The 18,828-nt window shown below is 43.3% G+C and overlaps 1 protein-coding gene across 7 annotated transcripts in view; it reads right to left on the bottom strand.

Annotated features, from left to right (window-relative positions):
* Positions 1 to 657: 657 nt before the first annotated feature.
* Positions 658 to 18,828, bottom strand: part of arap2 (ArfGAP with RhoGAP domain, ankyrin repeat and PH domain 2) — a 389,695-nt gene continuing 371,524 nt past the window's right edge. For 6 of the 7 annotated variants that reach the window (XM_072252909.1, XM_072252908.1, XM_072252910.1 and 3 more), the window contains 2 exons: positions 18,436 to 18,567; positions 658 to 2,142 (listed from right to left, as the gene is read on the bottom strand). In XM_072252909.1, the coding sequence (XP_072109010.1) occupies positions 1,816 to 2,142; positions 18,436 to 18,567 (459 nt within the window). In that variant the 3' untranslated portion in view covers positions 658 to 1,815. Of the gene's footprint in view, positions 2,143 to 18,435; positions 18,568 to 18,828 lie in introns of those variants that run through there. The other variant, XM_072252914.1, reaches the window with a different exon arrangement.

The following is an 18,828-nucleotide window of genomic DNA, read 5'->3' as shown; positions in this document are numbered from 1 at the left end:
CCTTTAATATCTTCTCACTGTTTCCAGCCCAACACCATTACTCTTTAATATGTGGAGAAGTCACAAGGCAAGCCTGAACCAATCACTTACCAGCTCTGCATCCCTTGTTGTGTCTACTTGTCATGAATGGCAGCACCAAACAACTTTGTTATCAAAGATCTTGCAGTCTGTCTTGGTAGCTTTCATCTGTTGCACCATTAAAATCAAGTTTAATATCACTGGCATATGTCGTGAAATAGGTTGCTTTGCAGCTGCAGTACTTTGCAATACATAAGAATGTTATAAATTACGAGATATATACTGAATAGGTTCTGGGTAAGGTAGGTCCTGTATGTACCAACCCTCTGATGCTGGGTCTCTGGGACAACATTCGTAGTTTGTACCTGTACCAACCTGCTGATCATCTGCAGGGGCTGCTTATGCTTCAGAGGTTATAGAGATAATCAAACTGATTCAAATTCTTTATGATGCTTTTTTGAATTGCTATTAGTGAAGCATATAAATAATGCTTCCATAAGTAATCCATCCATTGTTAAAAATTACAAAAACCTACATACGTGTGCTATATTGACCAGCAGGACACAAGAATTTTACACTTATGTTTGCTTATTTCATCAAGCCTAGGAAATTATCAGACTGCAGCAAAAATGTGCATGAATTTACTTTAATAGTTTATCAAACAAAACTTAATTGTTATCAGAACAAAAAACACACTTTTCACAGGATTCACACAAAATTAAAAGACCCAAGTGGCCGTCCAAGCATGATTTCAGTTTGCCATTTTAGGTGCTAAAGGAGACAGCATGATAAATAAAATATGCAGAAAAATGGCAAACACTGGATGATCAATATCAAAGATCAGAACAATCTGGTGCTGTGCGCTTAATGGCACTTGAAAAAAACAAAAGGAGTTTCTAATCAAACAATGAACGTGATGAACTGGAGAAATGTAGAGCAAATTCAGGTCATTTTGGCCTGCGAAATCCAGTAATTTAATCATTCACTGTATCCAATACCTTTCCACTTCAATGAACTATACTGCTTTGAACACATCATAGATATCGGCAGTTCAAAATCAATAAATGTATCACAGGTATTTTCATTTGAGTATTTCTAGGTCATAAATGATAATTGTTTCATTTCCAATGCCGTAAAGTTATCCAAATTTCAGCCTGAGATAAAATGACACATCATCAGCATTTTTTTTGGGAGGAAATCACTCCGCGATGAATTATCACTTGTTTTATTTAAGATATATACAGTGAAAATGCAGTGCTAATGCTACAATAGATATATTGAACCAGAACATGACATAGAACAACAAAGTAAATGCGATGTGGTGAACCCTCTTGCACAAATGATTGACAAGAAACATCACAGTCCGTTACCAACATGATATACACCAAGTAAACTAATCTTTGTTCACAGATTGTGCCCAAATAACCTTATTTACTGTGCTTTTATGTACTGAATGTTAGCTTCAGAAATAGCAATAATGGAGTGCTTAGTACCTTTTTAGTAAACACAGAAAGTATCAATTGATATTAATGCAATTAAAGCAACATTTGAGAGTGGTGCATTTAAAAGATCTCAAGTGCACCCCCAGAATTGTATTTTGAGTACTCCTACCGATTCAGTGTAGCTTTTAATGTGACACAGTTGGAGTTTGGTCCAAGCTCTTTTAATAATGTAAGAAGCCTAATAAAAAGAGTCACCTCATTATGAAGGTCTTAAATTGGTAATTCTCCATTTAATATCCATATGAAGTCTTCATATTAAAAGGTCTTTCCATCCATATATTAAAAGATGACGCACTTATTCATTTTTTAATGGAGGATTATTTTTTACAAAGACGGTGGTCAGCTCTTGCATTAGTTTTGAATGAAGCTTTGTATCAGCTCCAAAGTACATTCTATTAGTTGTTGCTTCTGTTTGACCAGGACAATGTGTTCCCTGGCGGGGTCTTAACTTTGTGCCACTTTGTGTTACAACAGCTTGACCCGGTCGTAAAGTGCGCTTATTTGGCTCTTGTCCATTGGCAGGCAAAGCCCCTGAGTGTGGTAGGCAGGCAGCCAGGTGATGTGATTTCCCATGTGTATTCTCACGAATTCTCTGATGAAGCAAATCATTCACACTCAACTTCTGCAACAGAAATTAATTATTTAATGGAAGGAATTCAATATTCTGATAGAATGCAATCTCTTTAACATTTTGTCAAAACATGGATGATGCAGCTCTTCAAATACTTCCATGAGTCACTTACATGCAGCAATGAGAAGTGTTACAGAAGCAAAGAACAATCATGCATGAGAAAGCAGTCAGCAGACTGAACCAGTGCTGGTCCTTTTTAAGGCTACCTATTTAGTCACACTCACCTTCTCCTTGGCAAAGCTTCTGCAATATCTTTCTCTTTTGAATATATATCCATTATATGTTATTTTCAGAAAATGCATATGAAATCAAAAACCCCTGCTGTATAAATGGCATCTTAAAACTCTGTTTTCTGGTTACTAGCCCCTTTCCATTGAAAATATATTATTTTCATTTATTTTATTAAAACGATGATGTTGAACCACTCTACGAAAGTACCTCTTAACTATCTCTGCTCCAAGAAAACCAAACCCATTTTTATCAGCATCTCTGCATACATGAAGTCCCTCGTCCCCAGTACTGTCCTGGTGAATGCTCTTTATACACCCTCTGAACCCTTACATTGTCCTTTATTTTGATAAGAACTGAAGCAAATACTCCAACTGAGTAGCTACTGAAGATTGAGTATAATTTCCTAACTTCATATTGCATTGTTTTATTAATATCTCATTGGCTCTTCATGTGGCCTTGGATCACCTGGACAATACTAATACATATGTCAGGCTGCTGTTTATTGACTACAGCTCAGCGTTTAACATAATGATTCCTACAGTTCTGTCAAAAAGCTCCAAAACTTAGGCTTCTGTAGCTCCCTCTGAAACTGGATCCTCAACTTCCTCACCAGAAGACCACAGTCTAAGCAGACTGGAAATAACATCTCCACCTTACTGATAATCAGCACTGGTGCACCTCAAGGATGTGTGTTTAGCCCACTGCTCTACTCTCTCTACACCCATTACTGTGTGGCTAGGCACAGTTCAAATGCCATTTATAAATTTGCTGACGATAGAACAATTGCTGGCAGAACTTCCAGTGGTGACGAAAAGGCATTCAGGAGCAAGAATGATCAGCCAGCTGAGTGGTGTCACAGCAACAACCTAGCACTTCACATCAGTAAAACCGAAGAAATGAGGAGACAAGGGCAAACTACCATCCGAGTTTCTTTCCTGCGTCCACAGAGTCGCAGTCTGACCCCCTAACTGTAGAGTCCCCTATCACTACTGCTTTCCTCTTCCTTCCCTACCCTTCTGAACCACTGGGCCAGAATCGCAGCCAGAGGCACGGCCACTGTTGCTTCCCCCAGGTAGGCCGTCCTCCCAACAGTACTCAAACAGGAGTACTTATTGTCAAGGGGTACAGCCACAGGTACTCTCCAGTACCTGACTCTTCCCCTTCCCTCTCCTGACTGTTACCCATTTGTCTGTCTCCAGTGGCCCCAGTGTGATCACCTGCCTGTAACTCCTTTCTACCACCTCCTCACTCTCCCTGACCAGAAGAAGGTCATCGAGCTGCATCTCCAGTCCCCTAACGCGGTTCCTTAGGAGCTGTAGCTCAACACACCGGGTGCAGATATGGCTGTCCGGGAGGCTGGGAGACTCCAGGACCTCCCACATCTGACACCGAGCACAGAAAACTGGCCTCACACACATACTACTTCCTTTCCGCAATTAACACAGGTAAACCTACCTCGCCTCGTTACTGCCTAAGGCCGTTGAGCCAAAGCCCCAACACTCTGTTACCTCTCACTCCACTGACTGCTCTGAACGCTGCCCGTTGGTATGGCAGGTTGACGCTGTGGTTAAGGCATATGGTGTATTGGCCTTCATTAATCGTGGAACTGAACTTAGGAGCCGAGAGGTAATGTTGCAGCTATATAGGACCCTGGTCAGACCCCACTATGCTCACTTCTGGTTGCCTCACTATAGGAAGGATGTGGAAGCCATAGAAATGGTGCAGAGGAGATTTACAAGGATGTTGCCTGGATTGGGGAGCATACCTTATGAAAACAGGTTGAGAGAACTCAGCCTTTTCTCCTTGGAGCGATGGAGGATGAGAGGTGACCTGATGAAGGTGTATAAGATGATGAGAGGCATTGATTGTGTGGATAGTCAAAAGCTTTTTCCCAGGGCTGAAATGGTTGCCACAAGAGGACACAGTTTTAAGGTGCTGGGGAGTAGATACAGAGGAGATGTCAGGAGTAAGGTTTTTACTCAGAGAGTGGTGAGTGTGTGGAATGGGCTGCTGGTAAGGGTGGTGGAGATGGATACATAGGGTCTTTTAAGAGACTTTTGGATAGGTACATGGAGCTTCGAAAAATAGAGGGCTATGGGGAAGTCTAGTAATTTCTAAGGTAGGGACATGTTCTGCACAACTTTGTGGGCCGAAGGGCCTGAATTGTGCTGCAGGTTTTCTGTGTTTCTAAGGGCACACACACCAGTCCTCAGAGGGATGAGTAGTGGAAAGGGTGAGCAGTTTTGAGTTTCTGAGTGTCAACATCTCTGAGGAGCTATCCTGGGCCTAGCATGTTGATGCAGTTACAAAGAGGGCATGACAGCGGCTATATTTCATTTGGAGTTTGAGGAGATTTGGTATGGCACTAAAAATACTCCCAAGTTTCTACAGATGTACTGTGGAGAGCGTTCTAACTGGCTACATCTCCTTCTGTTAGTTGGGGGAGGAAGTGGGCACTGCAAAGGATTGAATTAAGCTGCAGAAAGTTGTGAACTCAGTCAGCTCCATCATGGGCATTAGCCTCCGAGGTATCCAGGACACCTTCAAGGAGCAATGCCTCAAAACGACAGCACCCAGCATTAAGGACATCCGACACCCAGATCATGCCCTCGTGTTATTTCTACCATCAGGAAGGAGGTACAGGAGCCTGAAGGGACACACTCGATGATTCAGAAATAGCTTCTTTCCCTCTGCCACCAGAACTCTGAATGGACATTGAACTCATGAACACTATTTCACAACTCTCTTTCTCTTTTTGCACTATATATTTAATTTAAATCTTTAATATATACATATATACCAACTGGTAATTTACAGTTTTTTATTATTATGCATTACAATGTACTGCTGCTGCATGACAACAAACTTAATAACATATGCCGGTGATATTAAACTTGATTCTGATTCTGATCTGGCTGTAAGCAACTTTTACCCTGATAACCCATAGTTCCCCTGCTGTGTAAAATCTAATTGTGTCTTAAATATATTTAATGACGTAGCTTCTACTGCTTCTCTGGGCAGAGAATTCCACAAATTCGCTACCCTCTGGAAAAAGCAGTTTCTCCTCATCTCTGTCCTAAATCTATAACCCTGAATCTTAAGGCCATGTCTCCTAGTTCTCGTCTCACTTACCAGTGGAAACAACTTTCCTGCTTCTATCTGATCTAATTCTTTATTAATATTTTATGTTTCTATAATATCCCCGCTCATTCATCTAAATTCCAGCAAGAATAGTCAAAGGCAACTCAATGTGTTGGATCCGGAGGCTGGTGGGGTGGTAGGTGAGGACAAGGGGAACTCTGTCCCTGTTGTGGTGGCAGGAGGATGGGGTGAGAGCCGAAGTGCGGGAAATGGAGGAGATGCGGGTGAGGGCATCATAGCCTCTGGATCCAGCACATTATCCTCCGCAACTTTCGCCACCTTCAACAGGACCCCACCACTAAGCACATCTTTACCTCTCCACCCCTCTCCGCCTTCTTCAGGGATCGGTCCCTCCGCAACTCCCTGGTCCACACGTCCCTCCCCATGGATCTCCCACCTGGCACTTATCCCTGTAAGCGTAAGTGCTACACCTGTCCCTACACCTCCTCTCTTGCCACCATTCAGGGCCCCAAACAGTACTTCCAGGTGAGGCAACACTTCACTTGTGAGTCTGTTGGGGTCATCTATTGCATCCGGTGCTCCCTGTGCGGCCTCCTCTACATCGGTGAAACCCGACGCAGATTGGGGGACCACTTCATCGAGCACCTCTGCTCCATCTGCCAAAACAGACAGGATCTCCCGGTAGCCATACACTTCAACTCTGCTTCCCACTCCCATTCAGATATGTCCATACATGGCCTCCTCTACTGCTATGACGAGGCTAAACTCAGGTTGGAGGAGCAACACCTCATATACTGTCTAGGTAGTCTCCAGCCCCTTGGTATGAACATAGGATTCTCCAACTTCCGGTAATTCCCTCCCCCTCCCTTCCCCTCTCCCTATGTCACTCTGCCCCCTCCCCCAGCTGCCTACCACCTCCCTCTTGGTTCCGCCTCCTTCTACTACCCATTGTGTTTTCCCCTATTCTTTCTTCACCTTTCCTGCCTATCACCTCCCTGCCTCCCTTCCCCCACCCCTTTATCTTTCCCCTTACTGGTTTTTCACCTGGCACCTACCAGCCTTCTCCTTCCCACCCTCCCCCCACCTTCTTTATAGGGCCTCTGCCCCTTCCCCCTACAGTCCTGACGAAGGGTTCCGGCCCGAAACGTCGACAGATCTTTTCCACGGATGCTGCCCGACCTGCTGAGTTCCTCTAGCGTGTTGTGAGTATTGCTTAGACTCCTGGATTCCATGTAATTCAAATGCTGATAAGTGAATCATTTAAATCTGTGAAACTGTGGCTATTTGCAAATAATATAGGCTCCATTAAGAAAGTACCACAAGAATCTCCCTTGTTTCTGATTACATGCAAAGGACCACCAGTCAATGATTTCATTCTTAGGACAGTTTTCAATGTGCACAAGATGCAACTAATGGACCCTTCGGTGTCTCATTAGTGGGCTTTATTCTCCTGCACAATTCCTCTGAGACAAGTGAGATCAAAAACATCTTTACTCTGTAATTTGGTCTACCTGCCATAGCTGGTTAAATATAGAATGTAAAATCTTGCTCCCATTGTTTCGACATTTTATCTGCCTGGAATTCCAGTGACTTCAGTATCTACATTTGGTCCATTATTGCTTTTTCCAACAGAATCACACACTTTATTGTTTCTCAATGATTATCTTGATTGTGAGAGATCATGCCTATGACTTGCTATTCCATTTCAAGCACAGCCTTGAAATTTGTTAGTTTTAACATTAGAACTTCTACCTCAGAACCTTTCTCTTTCACTCTTAGGAATACTAGGAAAGAGTAGGAAATTCAAACTGACAAGGGCATTTTTCTAAATAAAAGCTTGCAGTGTCAGGGAGTATTCTAACACTGGTCTTATTCAGGTACTGCGACATAAATTGTTAAATAAACCAAGTCACAATGGAAAACTTGATTGTAAACTGTCTACACAGTTCAAATCCTTTCAATGGTGTGTTGAAGTAGTACAATAACAGACTGGAAAATAAAGTGTTACAGTACAGAGAAAGTGCAGAGTCCATAGGTCACAACTAGGTAGACTGTGTGGTCAGCAATCCATTGCATACTAAGGGAATAATTCAATAGTCTTATAATAGTGGGATAGAAGGTATCTTTGAGCATGTTGACATGTGCTTTCAGGCTTTTGTACCTTCTGCCTAATGGGAGAGAGGAGAAAAGAGTGTCTACAGTGGATGGGATCTTTGATTACACTGGCTGCTTCACTGAGGCAGTGAGAGATGTAGACAGAATGCATGGAGGTGAGGCTGGTTTCCACGATGTGCTGAGGTGTTTCCACAACTCTGCATTGTCTTGTGGTCGTGTGCAGAGAAGTTACCATCCCAATCCATGATGCACGAGGGAATGGGGACATGCTAAATTTAAGAGCTTTGTTGGCTGCGATGTAAACATGCTTGGACCATTTTGGACAACATGGTTCAACCTGTGTTGCAACAACACAGACAATGGTTGGTCAACAGGTACACTAAATTTGCTAATGACTAATAATTGCTACACTATGTTATGAGGTTTCTTTATGAGGAAAGTTGGAAAAGATAGGGTCTTGGCAATCTGGACATGACAGAACCGTTGGAATTCTCTATACCAAAACGCTCTGGATGTTGAGTCATCAAATTAAAAACACAGATTCTTAGACTTGAAGGAACAAAGGGAGTACTGCGCAGACACAACAGGAACGTTCCTGCACAGGCCCGACAAACAGTTTGAAAAAGCAGCAAGTTTTTCAATGGGAGCTGTTGATTGGTGCACTGCGCAGATGTAACAGGAGTGTTCCCGCGTGGGTCCAACAAAGATTTTTGACGGAAAACCCAGTATCTATAAAAGAGAGGTGCTGCCTAGCGGAGTAGTCATCCTGGGAGTGCTTGTTGTCGGAGCAGTCTGAGACAGAGTAGAAAAGCTTTGGCTCAACAGGGCTTCAACGAGAAGGGCAGAGGCAAAGTAAATAGGAGAGGTTGTTCCGTATTTCTTACTTAAATCTAGAGAGAATAGTGTTTATGTCTACAGAGCCGGTATTCTGTTCTGGGTGTCAGATGTGGGATTTCCAGAAGACGCCCAGCCTCCCCAGTGGCCACATCTGCACCAGGTACATCAAGATGCAGCTCCTTAGAGACTGTGTTAGGGAACTGGAGCTGCATTCGATGACCTTTGGCTTGTTCGAGAAAGTGAAGCAGTGATAAACAGGTGGTAGTCACCCTAAGGCTACAGGGGACAGATCAAAATGGGTGACTGTCAGAAGAGGAAAGGGGGAATGTCAGATAGTGAAGAGCATCCCTGTGGTTGTCCCTCTCAACAATAAGCACTCCATTTTGAGTACTGTTGGGGGGTAGGAACCTACCTGGGGGAAGCAACAGTGGCCGTGCCTCTGGTACTGAGTCTGGCCCTGTGGGTCAGAAGGGGAGGAAACTGAAGGGGATGGCAGCAATAATAGGGGACTCTATAGTCAGGGGGACTGATGGGTGACTCTGTGGATGGAAAAAGGAAACACAGATGGTAGTTTGGCTCCCAGGTGCCAGGGTCCGAGATGTTTCTGGATGTGTCCACAATATCCTGAAAAGGGAGAGTGAGCAACCAGAAGTTGTGGTACATATTAGTACCAATGACATAGAAAGAAAAAGGCAGGAGGTCCTGAAAAGAAGAATATAGGGAGTTAGGAAGGAAGCTGGAAAGCAGGACCTCAAGGGTAGTAATCTTGAGATTCCTGCCTGTGCCACGCGGCAGTGAGGATAGAAATAGAATGAGATGGTGAATAAGTATGTGGCCGAAGAACTGGAGCAGGGGCAGGGATTTATATTTCAGGATAATTGGGACCTCTTCTGGGACAGGTAGGACCTGTACAAAAGGGACAAGTTGCACTTGAATCTGAGGGGGACCAATATTCTTGCAGGCAGATTTACTAGAGCTGTTGGGAATGGTTTAAACTAATATGGCATGGGGATGGGAACCAGTATGATAGAGCTGAGGATAAGCCAGCAGGTTTACAAGTAGATGATGGATGTAACATGAATGTAAGGAAGGACAAGCCAATGATTGGATGCAAATGCAGACAGAGCAAAGAATTAAATTGTACCACAGAGGGAAAATTCAAAAGGGTGAAGAATGCAGGACTGAAGGTGCTTTATTTAACTGCGCGTAGCATTTGGAATAAGGTGGACAAACTCGTGGTGTGATTGGAGATTGGTCGGTAAGACGCTGTGGGCATCACTAAGTCGTGGCTGAACAAAGGTGATGGTTTGGAGCTTAACATCAAAGGATATACTTTGAATCGAAAGGGCGGGCAGAAAGGCATGGATGGTGGTGTGGCTCTGTTGGTAAGAGGTGGAATTACACCTTTAGAAAGAGGTGACATAGGGTCAGAGAATGTTGAATCTTTGTGGGTGGAGTTCAGAAATTGCAAGGATTAAAAAAAAAACATTATGGGAATCAAATATAGGCCTCCAAATAGTAGCCAAGATGTGGGGTTAAGTTTGCAAAGGCAGCTGGAAAAGGCATGCAACAAGGGTGATGACACAATTGTAATGGGGGACTTCAATATGCAAGGGATTTGGGAAAATCAGGTTGGTGTCGGCTCACAAGAGAGGGAATTTGTAATTTGTTGAATGCCTATGAGGTGGCATTTTAGAGCAGCTTGTGCTTGTGCCTACTCAGGGAAAGGGTATCTGAGATTGGGTGTTGTGTAATAACCCAGATCTTCTAAGGGAGCTTAACATGAAGGAACTTTTAGCAGGCAGTGATCATAATATGTTTGAATTCATACAGCAATTTGAGAGGGAGAAGCATAAGTCACATGTATCAGTATCAGAATGCAATAAAGGGAATTACAGTGACATGAGAGAGGAGCTTGCCCAGGTAGATTGGAGGAGGATGCTGGGGGATGACGGCAGAGCAAGAGATGGCTGAATTTTCTGGGAATAGTTCACAAGGTGCAGGATAGATAAGTCCCACAGAGGAAGATGTTCACAAATGGCAGGGGTAGGCAACCATGGTTGACAAAGGAAGTTAAGGACTGAATATAAGCCAAGGAAAGGGCATATAAGGCAGCAAAAGTGAGTGGGAAGTTGGATGATTGGGAAGGTTTTAAAATCCAACAAAAGGCAACCAAAAAAGTTATCAGAAGGGAAAAGATTGAATTATGAGGGCAGACTAGCCATAATATAAAGCAGGATATCAAGTTTTTCAGTGATATAAAGAGTAAAAGGAAGGTGAGAGTTGATATTGGACCACTGGAAAATGATGCTGGTGAGGTAGTAATGGGGGACAAAGAAATGGTAGATGAGCTTAATTGGTACTTTGTATCTGTCTTCACTGTGGAAGACAATAGCAGTGTGCCAGATGTCTGTGAGTGTCAGGGAGCAGAAGTGAGTGCCATTGCTATTACAGAGGAAAAATTCTCGGCAAATTCAAAAGCCTTAAAGTGGTTAAGTCACCTGGACCAGATGGACTACATCCCAGAGTCCTGAGAGAGGTTGCTGAAGAGATAACGGATGCATTGGTCATGATATTTCTAGAATGACTTGATTCTGGCATGGTTCCAGAAGACTGGAAGATTGGAAATGTTGCATCACTCTTTAAGAAGGGAGGAAGGCAAAAGAAAGGAAATGACAGGCCAGTAAACCTAACCTTAGTGGTTGGGAAAGTGTTGGAGTCTATTATCAAGGATGAGGTTTTCAGGTACTTGGAGACAAACGATAAAATATGTCAAAGTCAGCATGGGTCCTGTAAAGGGAAATCTTGCATGACAAATCTGTTATAGAGTTATTCAAGGAAATAACAAGCAGGGTGGACAAAGGAGAGGCAGTGGATGTCATTTACTTGGATTTTCAGAAGGTATTTGATAAGGTACCACACATGAGGCTGCTTAACAAGATAAAATCCTATGGTGTTGTAGGACAGATATTGGCATGGATAGTGGAATGGCTGACAGGCAGGAGGCAGCAAGTGCGTATAAAAGGGCCCTTTTCTGGTTGGCTGCTGGTGACTAGTGGTGTTCCTCAGGGGTCAGTACTGGGAACCACTACTTTTCTCATTGTTTATCAATGATTTGGATAATGAAAGTGATGGCTCTGTGGCAAAGTTTGTAGATGATATGAAGATAGGTGAAGGGGTAGGTAGTGCTGAGGAAGCAATGCAATTGCAGCAGGACTTAGACAAATTGGAAGAATGGGCAAAGAAGTGGCAGATGGAATACAGTGTTGGGAAATGTATGATAATGCATTTTAGGAAAAGGAACAATAGTGTGGAATATTATCTACAAACGTTTGTAAATGGGTAGAAGGTTCAAACATCACAGGTGCAAAGGAACTTAGAAGTCCTCGTGCAAGACTCCCAGAAAGTTAAATTACAGGTTGAGACCGTGGTAAAGGCGGCAAATGCAATGTTAGCATTTATTTCATGGGGAATAGAATATGAAAGCATGGAGATAATGCTGAGTCTTTATAAGACAGTAGTCAGGCGGCGCTTCATCTTCCTCTTCACCTCTGTTCTAAAGGGACATCCCTCTATTCTGAGGTTGTGCTCTCTAATCTTGCACCCCATCTAAAGGAAACATTCTCTCCACGTCCACTCTCTCTACGCTTTTCAATATTCAATAGGTTTCAACAAGATACCCCTCATTCTATGAAACTCCTTGATACAGACGCAGAGCAGGATCCTACTCGGGATTTTTGGATTCATTCTCGTGAACCTTCGCTGGACCTCCTTAAATGCCAGCACACCTTTTCTTAGGTATGGGGTAGAGTAGCTGGTAGAATGTGCGACCAACAACAACTTGAGACTCAATGTGGACAAGACCAAAGAGGTGACTGTGGACCAGGCTGACCACTCCTCACTGCACATACACAGCTCCTCCAAGGAGACAGTTAGGACCACCAGGTTTCTGAGAGTGCATATAAAAGACGATCTCACTTGGTCCCTCAGCACCACAACTTTGGTCAAGAGCGCACAGCAGCGTCTCCACTTCCTGAGGATACAGAGCTGAGTGAGCCCCATTTCCCCTCATTCTAACCATTTTTTACAGGAGCACCATTGAGGGTGTCCTGACCAACTGCAACACAGGCCAGGCCGTAAGACTACTGAACTCTCTGTCATTACCTAGGTCTCATCACGCATGAAGCATCAGTAGTCTTACACTGTTTAATTTTTAATGGGTGTTATAAATGCACATGATTTGTTAATTTATTTACAGTACTACTACTTTGGTTCCTTAAGGTTGTTATAGCTGGGGGTTGTACTTGGGATAAGCTCCCACTACCTTTTAAATGCTCCCAATGGTGTGCACCTCAAATAGCCTCTGACAACCAAGTCAAGTTCCTGGCCTTCATGTGTAGCTTAGCTCCAAAGCCCGGCAAAATCATTCCTACCGACAGGAGAAGGGACTTAAAACCAGTCACTTCAGGTAGATGGGGCTCCTCAGCCATGGTTGGCAGCTCATCTAGGAGAAGGAAAGCTCTGATCTCAAACATCTGCTGGCTTGCAGAATAAACACTGAGGGAAAATCTGGAGCTGGAATCCCTAGAGCAGTCCTACATTGAATTCAATGCTGACTGGCAACCCCTGCAATGCTGCTGGTGCTAAACTGTATCTGTCCCTGGATAGGTTGACTCTGACAAACAGAGGCCTCAGTCTAGTACTTTACGAGTTATGTGTGACTGACATGTACTGTGTTGTTTCATTTAGCAGTGTACAGGTGTATGGTTGAATGAGAACAAACTGAACTTGAACTTAATACTCCAAGACACCTCCCGTAAGTTGGCTGCGTGTTCGATTGTATCGTCTTCTAAAGGTTCAACCAAAGGTATTAGAGTCATTTATAAACATTTTTTATGATCGCAAGACCCTGCCGGACATTAACAACTTAAAGTACTACAGGTCCACCCCGTCAGCGAGTTGCTCGTTGGCGGAGAAAATGAAGGAGCTGGACTTGGTGTGGATCGTGCTGATGCCTGTAACAGAGTGGCGTCCATGCACGAGGGAGATGTGCAGCCTAACAACAAGTGATCATCTTAGTCGCTCTTCTTGTGATCGCAAGACACTGTTGGACATTGTTAAGGTGGATTGCTGCAAGTCCGATTCACTGATTTACAGATGGACAGCAGGGGTGGGAGCCGCATGCCCTGGGTGGGAGTGCGGACTAAGCCTCAAGCTGCAGTGTTGCCTGTTTACAGCTGCCCAGGAGAGAGGAATCAGAGTCGATGCGTGACGCCGGAGGCAGTGTGGTATGGCGTCCAAGCTGCACTTTGTGCTGCCCGCAATGTTTGCTTGGCAGAAGACAAGCTGTACCGTGTTTGACTGCAGATTTCTGAAACATTCATGAACTCAGGGTCTTGGACCATATTTTTTGTGTGCGACTGTATTTTTACCGATAACTTAATATACTACATGTGCCTTGTGCTGTGTATGGCTGTTGGTACTGCGTTTTGCATCTTGGCCCCGGAGTAGTGCTGTGTGCATTCATATAACATAATCAATCTATACTCATCACCCTTTTTAATTTTGCCCCATGTTACGCTTAACTCATCCCTCTGACTGCATTTTTGCTCTATCATCTGCCTGTTCTTCCTCACAGTCTCATTACACACTGCAACCAGCTGTATACCAACCGCCTCATCCTTGGCCCTATCACTCTGCTTCCCCTCGCTGTGCCAAATAAGTTTATACCTTCCCTGACATCTCTGAGATCTACAGCAAGCCTGCTCGAAATGATATTAGTTTCCCTCCAGTTCAGGTGTAACCGTTTTTGTTTTACAGGTCATACCTACCTCAGAAAAGATCCAAGTGATCCAGAAATCTGAAACCCTGCCCTCTGCACCAAATCAGCCATGCATTCATCTCCAAATCACCCTATTCTTACCCACTTTGGCACGTGGCAAAGACAGCAATAAAGAGATTACACCCTGGAGGGCTTATTTTTCAGCTTTCTACCCAATTCCCTATATTCTCTCTTCAGGACCTGAACCCTTGTCCTGCCTATGCCATTGGTACCAATATGTACCATGACTTCCAACTGTTCACCCTCCCTCTTTAGAATGCTGTATACCCAATCTAAGACATCCCTGACCCTGGCACCAGGGAAGCAACATACCATCCAGGTTTCTCTTTCATGTCCACAAAACCTGCTGTCTGCTCCTCCAACACTACTGCAGTCCTCTTCTCTCCCCTTCCCATCTGAGCTGCAGAGTCAGACTCAGTGGGAGAGACCCAGTCACTTCCCCCGGTGAAGAATACTCTGCACCATCTGTCTATTCCCTTTTCCTCTCCTGACCGTCACCTGCCTCCTGCATCTTAGTGGTGACCTACCTCGTTGTACCTCCTTTCAATAAACTCCTCATTCTCCCCTATGGGCCAAAGGTCATCCAGCTGCAGCTCCAGGTCCTTAGCACCCTGCTGGCCCTCTTCAAACCAGGAGGACAAACTAACAAGAGTGAAGGCAGCTCACCTCTGAAGATTAATTCATTTGCTGACACAATTCCTCATCATTTGAGGAAGGCAAGAGGGAAAGTGGGGTGATGTGGGTGACTTTGAAGGAAATCCTGGTTGTCAGGGAAGCTCTTATCCTTTTTCAAGGAAATTAAAAAATAGTATCCAGAAAGGGAGTGAGAAAAAGCAAATAATACTGTGAAGTAATTTCAGGGAAGTATATTTAATAATCTACACTGTTGATTGCACTAAACAGACAGTCCCATTAAGAATTGTCTGTTAAACCACAAATGATCTATCTTTCCCAAGTGTTATAGCACTGGTGCAAAGTGATATAGCTCTAGGCTTTAATCTCATTATCAGAACACGGGCAAAGCATATCAACTGGTACTTCACACAAAATACTGGAAGAAATCAGCTTGTCAGGCAGCATGTATGGAAATGAATAAACAGTCAACATTTCAGGCGTGATAATTCGTCAGGACTGGAAAGGAAGGGAAGAACACGCCAGAATAAAAATGTTGGGGGTGGGGTGGGGAGAAGGAGTATAGTCAGAAGCTGGTAGTTGAAGCCTTGTGGGAAGGTAAAATAACAGCTGGAAAGGAAGGAATCCAATAGGAAAGGAAAGTGGACCATGGGAGAAAGGGAAGAAGGAACCAAGGGGAGGTGATAGGCAGATGAAAAGAGGTAAGAGGCTAGAGTGGGGAATAGAAGAAGAGGGGAGGGGAGGTATTTTTTTTACTGAAAGGAGAAATCAATGTTTATGCAATCAAGTTGGAGGGTACCCAGACAGAATATGAGGCCTTGCTCCCTCACCCTGAGGGTGGCCTCATCTTGGCACAAGAGGCAGACAGAGACCGACGTGTCGGAACAGGAATGGAAAAACGGAAGTAAAATGGTTGGCTACAGGAAATTCTGCTTTTGGTGGATGGAACAAAGGTGCTCGACAAAGCAGACCCCCAATTTATGATGGTTTCACCAGTGCAGAAGAGGCTACAACAGGAGAACTGAATACAATAGACGACTCACTAAGGTTCACAGGTGAAGTATTGCCTCACCTGGAGGGACAGTTTGGGCCCTGAATGGAGGTGAGAGAGGAGGTAAATGCACAGGTGTAACCCTTCTTACGCTTGCGGTATGAGTGCCAGGAAGGGAGATTTATGGGGATGAACGGATGGACAAAGGAATCATGGAGGGAGTGATCGCTGCAGACAGCGGAGAGTGCTGGGGAGGTAAAGATACTTTTAGTGGTAGGAACCCTTTCAAGGTAGCAGAAGTTCTAGAGAGTGATGTGTTGGATGCAGAGGCTCATGTGGTGGTAGGTTAGGACAAGAGGATCTCTATCCCTGTTAGGGTGGTGGGAAGATGGTACAAGTGTGGATGTTTGGGAAATAGAGAAAATCCCAGATAGAGGGCAGCATCAATGGTGGAGGTAAGGAAACATCATTCTTTGGAGGAGGAGATCATCTCAGATGCCCTGGAAAGGAAAGCCTTTTGAAGAAGGGGGACTTGTACTCGTTCCTTTCCAACATGGCGGGTGCCTATTGATGAGACAAACTCTATGCTTCAGGACAGTTTTGAACAGGCTAGTGGCAGGTGTTCAAGGAGAATGACACAGACCTTGAGAAATGTGCCTTATCTTTCTCTGATGACATCTATAAGTTTGTAGGCACCATTGGAACTTTAAGAATGGTCATCTCATGGCCCTACCAGAAACCTTGGCTGAATGCAGAGATGTGCTCCTACAAAAAGTCCAGAACGCTGCCTTCAAGTCTGGAGACAGAACAGCTCTCAGTGTAGTCAGGCAAGTTCTCTTCTTAGACATCAAAAGGGCAAATACCATCCACACACAAAAAATACACAAACACCTGTCTGATAACAATGCCCAGTGTATTAAGCTGGGCATCAAAGGCATTACTGACCATGCAAGGAAAAACAGCATTGAATGTACCAATGACTACTCCCTCCTTGATGCTCTAAACAACTTTTATTCTTGCTTCAAGGCATACAACAACGCCAACCATGAAAGCGACCCCTCTTTCAGGTGAGCAGCTGCCGACACGAGAAGGACTCTGCAGAGAATCAATCCCCATAAAGCTTCCAGGCCAGAGAGCATCCCAGGCCGAGTACTCAGGGAGTGTGCACACCAGCTCACAGATGTCTTCATAGACATCTTCAACACTTCACTCAGCCAGACTTCTGTCCCCACATGCTTCAAATTAGCCATCATCATTCCTGTACCAAAGAACTCTACACCATCAGAACTAAACGATACCACCCATGGCACTGACACCAATCATCATGAAGTGCTTTGAACGGCTGGTAATGACACACATCAAAAACTCCATTCCTGCCACACTGGACACTCATCAATAAGCTCACCAACAGAACTGCTCTACGACAGATGCCATGGTATCTGTCATGACACACCTAGAAAACAAGGACACTTACATCAGAATACTGTTTCTGGACTTCAGTTTGGCGCTCGACACTACTGTGCCACAAACCTTGCTGAACAAACTCCTGCTCCTCAGTCTAAATACGCCACTGGGCAACTGGATGTTGGATGTTCTAACCTTAAATTATTGTGTTCCTTATCTTATTGTATGCTTTTATGCTGCGTCGGATCCAGAGTAATAATTATTTTGTTCTCCTTTAAAGCTTTGTATTGGAAATGACATTAAACAATCTTGATACTACCAAAGATAATGTGTATGCCATTCTTGCCTGCTGTATCTGATATTTACAAGACAATTCAGTTGTTAGGAAAACAATGCAGGATAGACTCATTTATTTTATTGATTCAGGTGATCAAACCATGAGCAAGCTTTGCAACAACAAACAAAATAAGGAGAAGAAAAAGGAATGATACACTGCTAATTGTCTATAAACAATGAAATTTGTCAAGATAGTTTTAAGTAAATGGCAGCTTATAGCTAAGCAACAGATCTTTAGCATGAAAGCTAATGATTATGAAGAATTTAAATATTACTTTCATAACAATCTGTTGTTGCACACAAGCTATTTCTCTCCATTTATGAAAATAGAATATATACTCTGAGCAAGATTTATATCAAGTAAATTAATAGTGTTAATTTTGAAAAAATTATTAAAATTAACTAAATCAATAAAACTAAAATACTAAATTATGTATAATTTTTGAGATCATTCAGCTAATGATGAACGCACACTAGAGAATATTTAAAACATCATTAGACCATAAGTAACTCACAAAGGTTGTCAAATTGTACAAACAATCATTAAGGAACTACTTAATGTTTCAGTATATGAAACATGACAAACATAAAACTTATCTAAAATGTGACGTCTGTTAATAACATCCTTATCCAATACAAGATTCAGACAAGTTCATGAATCTTTACATAGGGTATCACTTTGCAAACTGTGGGAACGTGTGATGACCTGGATTGGAATTAAACCTGGCTTTGAATTAACATGCCTGATCAACATGAATTGTGAGAAGGGGAATTATTAAAGCAAACAACCTACTTGTATTGGTTCTATTTTCCTTCTATTGGTTGATTCCTGGATCGGAGTGGTACCCATAGCCCCTGGCTTTGCAGTCATCATCACCGATGAAATGTGCAACTTTCCATCTGGAGGCCAAAGATCACTCTCATGCTGCAAAACAAAAATGTTCACTGATGTAAAGTCAATTATTCACTTTCTCAATCAAGTTCAGGTAAAACTACAAAGTCATTAGTTGTCATTTCCATCTCTAAATCAGAACATGGGAACAATAAGTTGCATTTATAGAATGCTTTTTATTAAAAACATAATTAGAATTTTAATGATAGAAGCATTACCGAGCTCAACATTGAGTCACAATTGGACAGATCACCAAAAACATGCTTAAAGAGAGCTAGATGAAGGCAGAATGAT

Source organism: Mobula birostris, chromosome 3, assembly GCF_030028105.1.
Source record: "Mobula birostris isolate sMobBir1 chromosome 3, sMobBir1.hap1, whole genome shotgun sequence".
Taxonomy (NCBI): Eukaryota; Metazoa; Chordata; class Chondrichthyes; order Myliobatiformes; family Myliobatidae; genus Mobula; species Mobula birostris.
The sequence above is the reverse complement of the archived record's forward strand: the minus strand, read 5'-3'. Positions and strand labels throughout refer to the sequence as shown.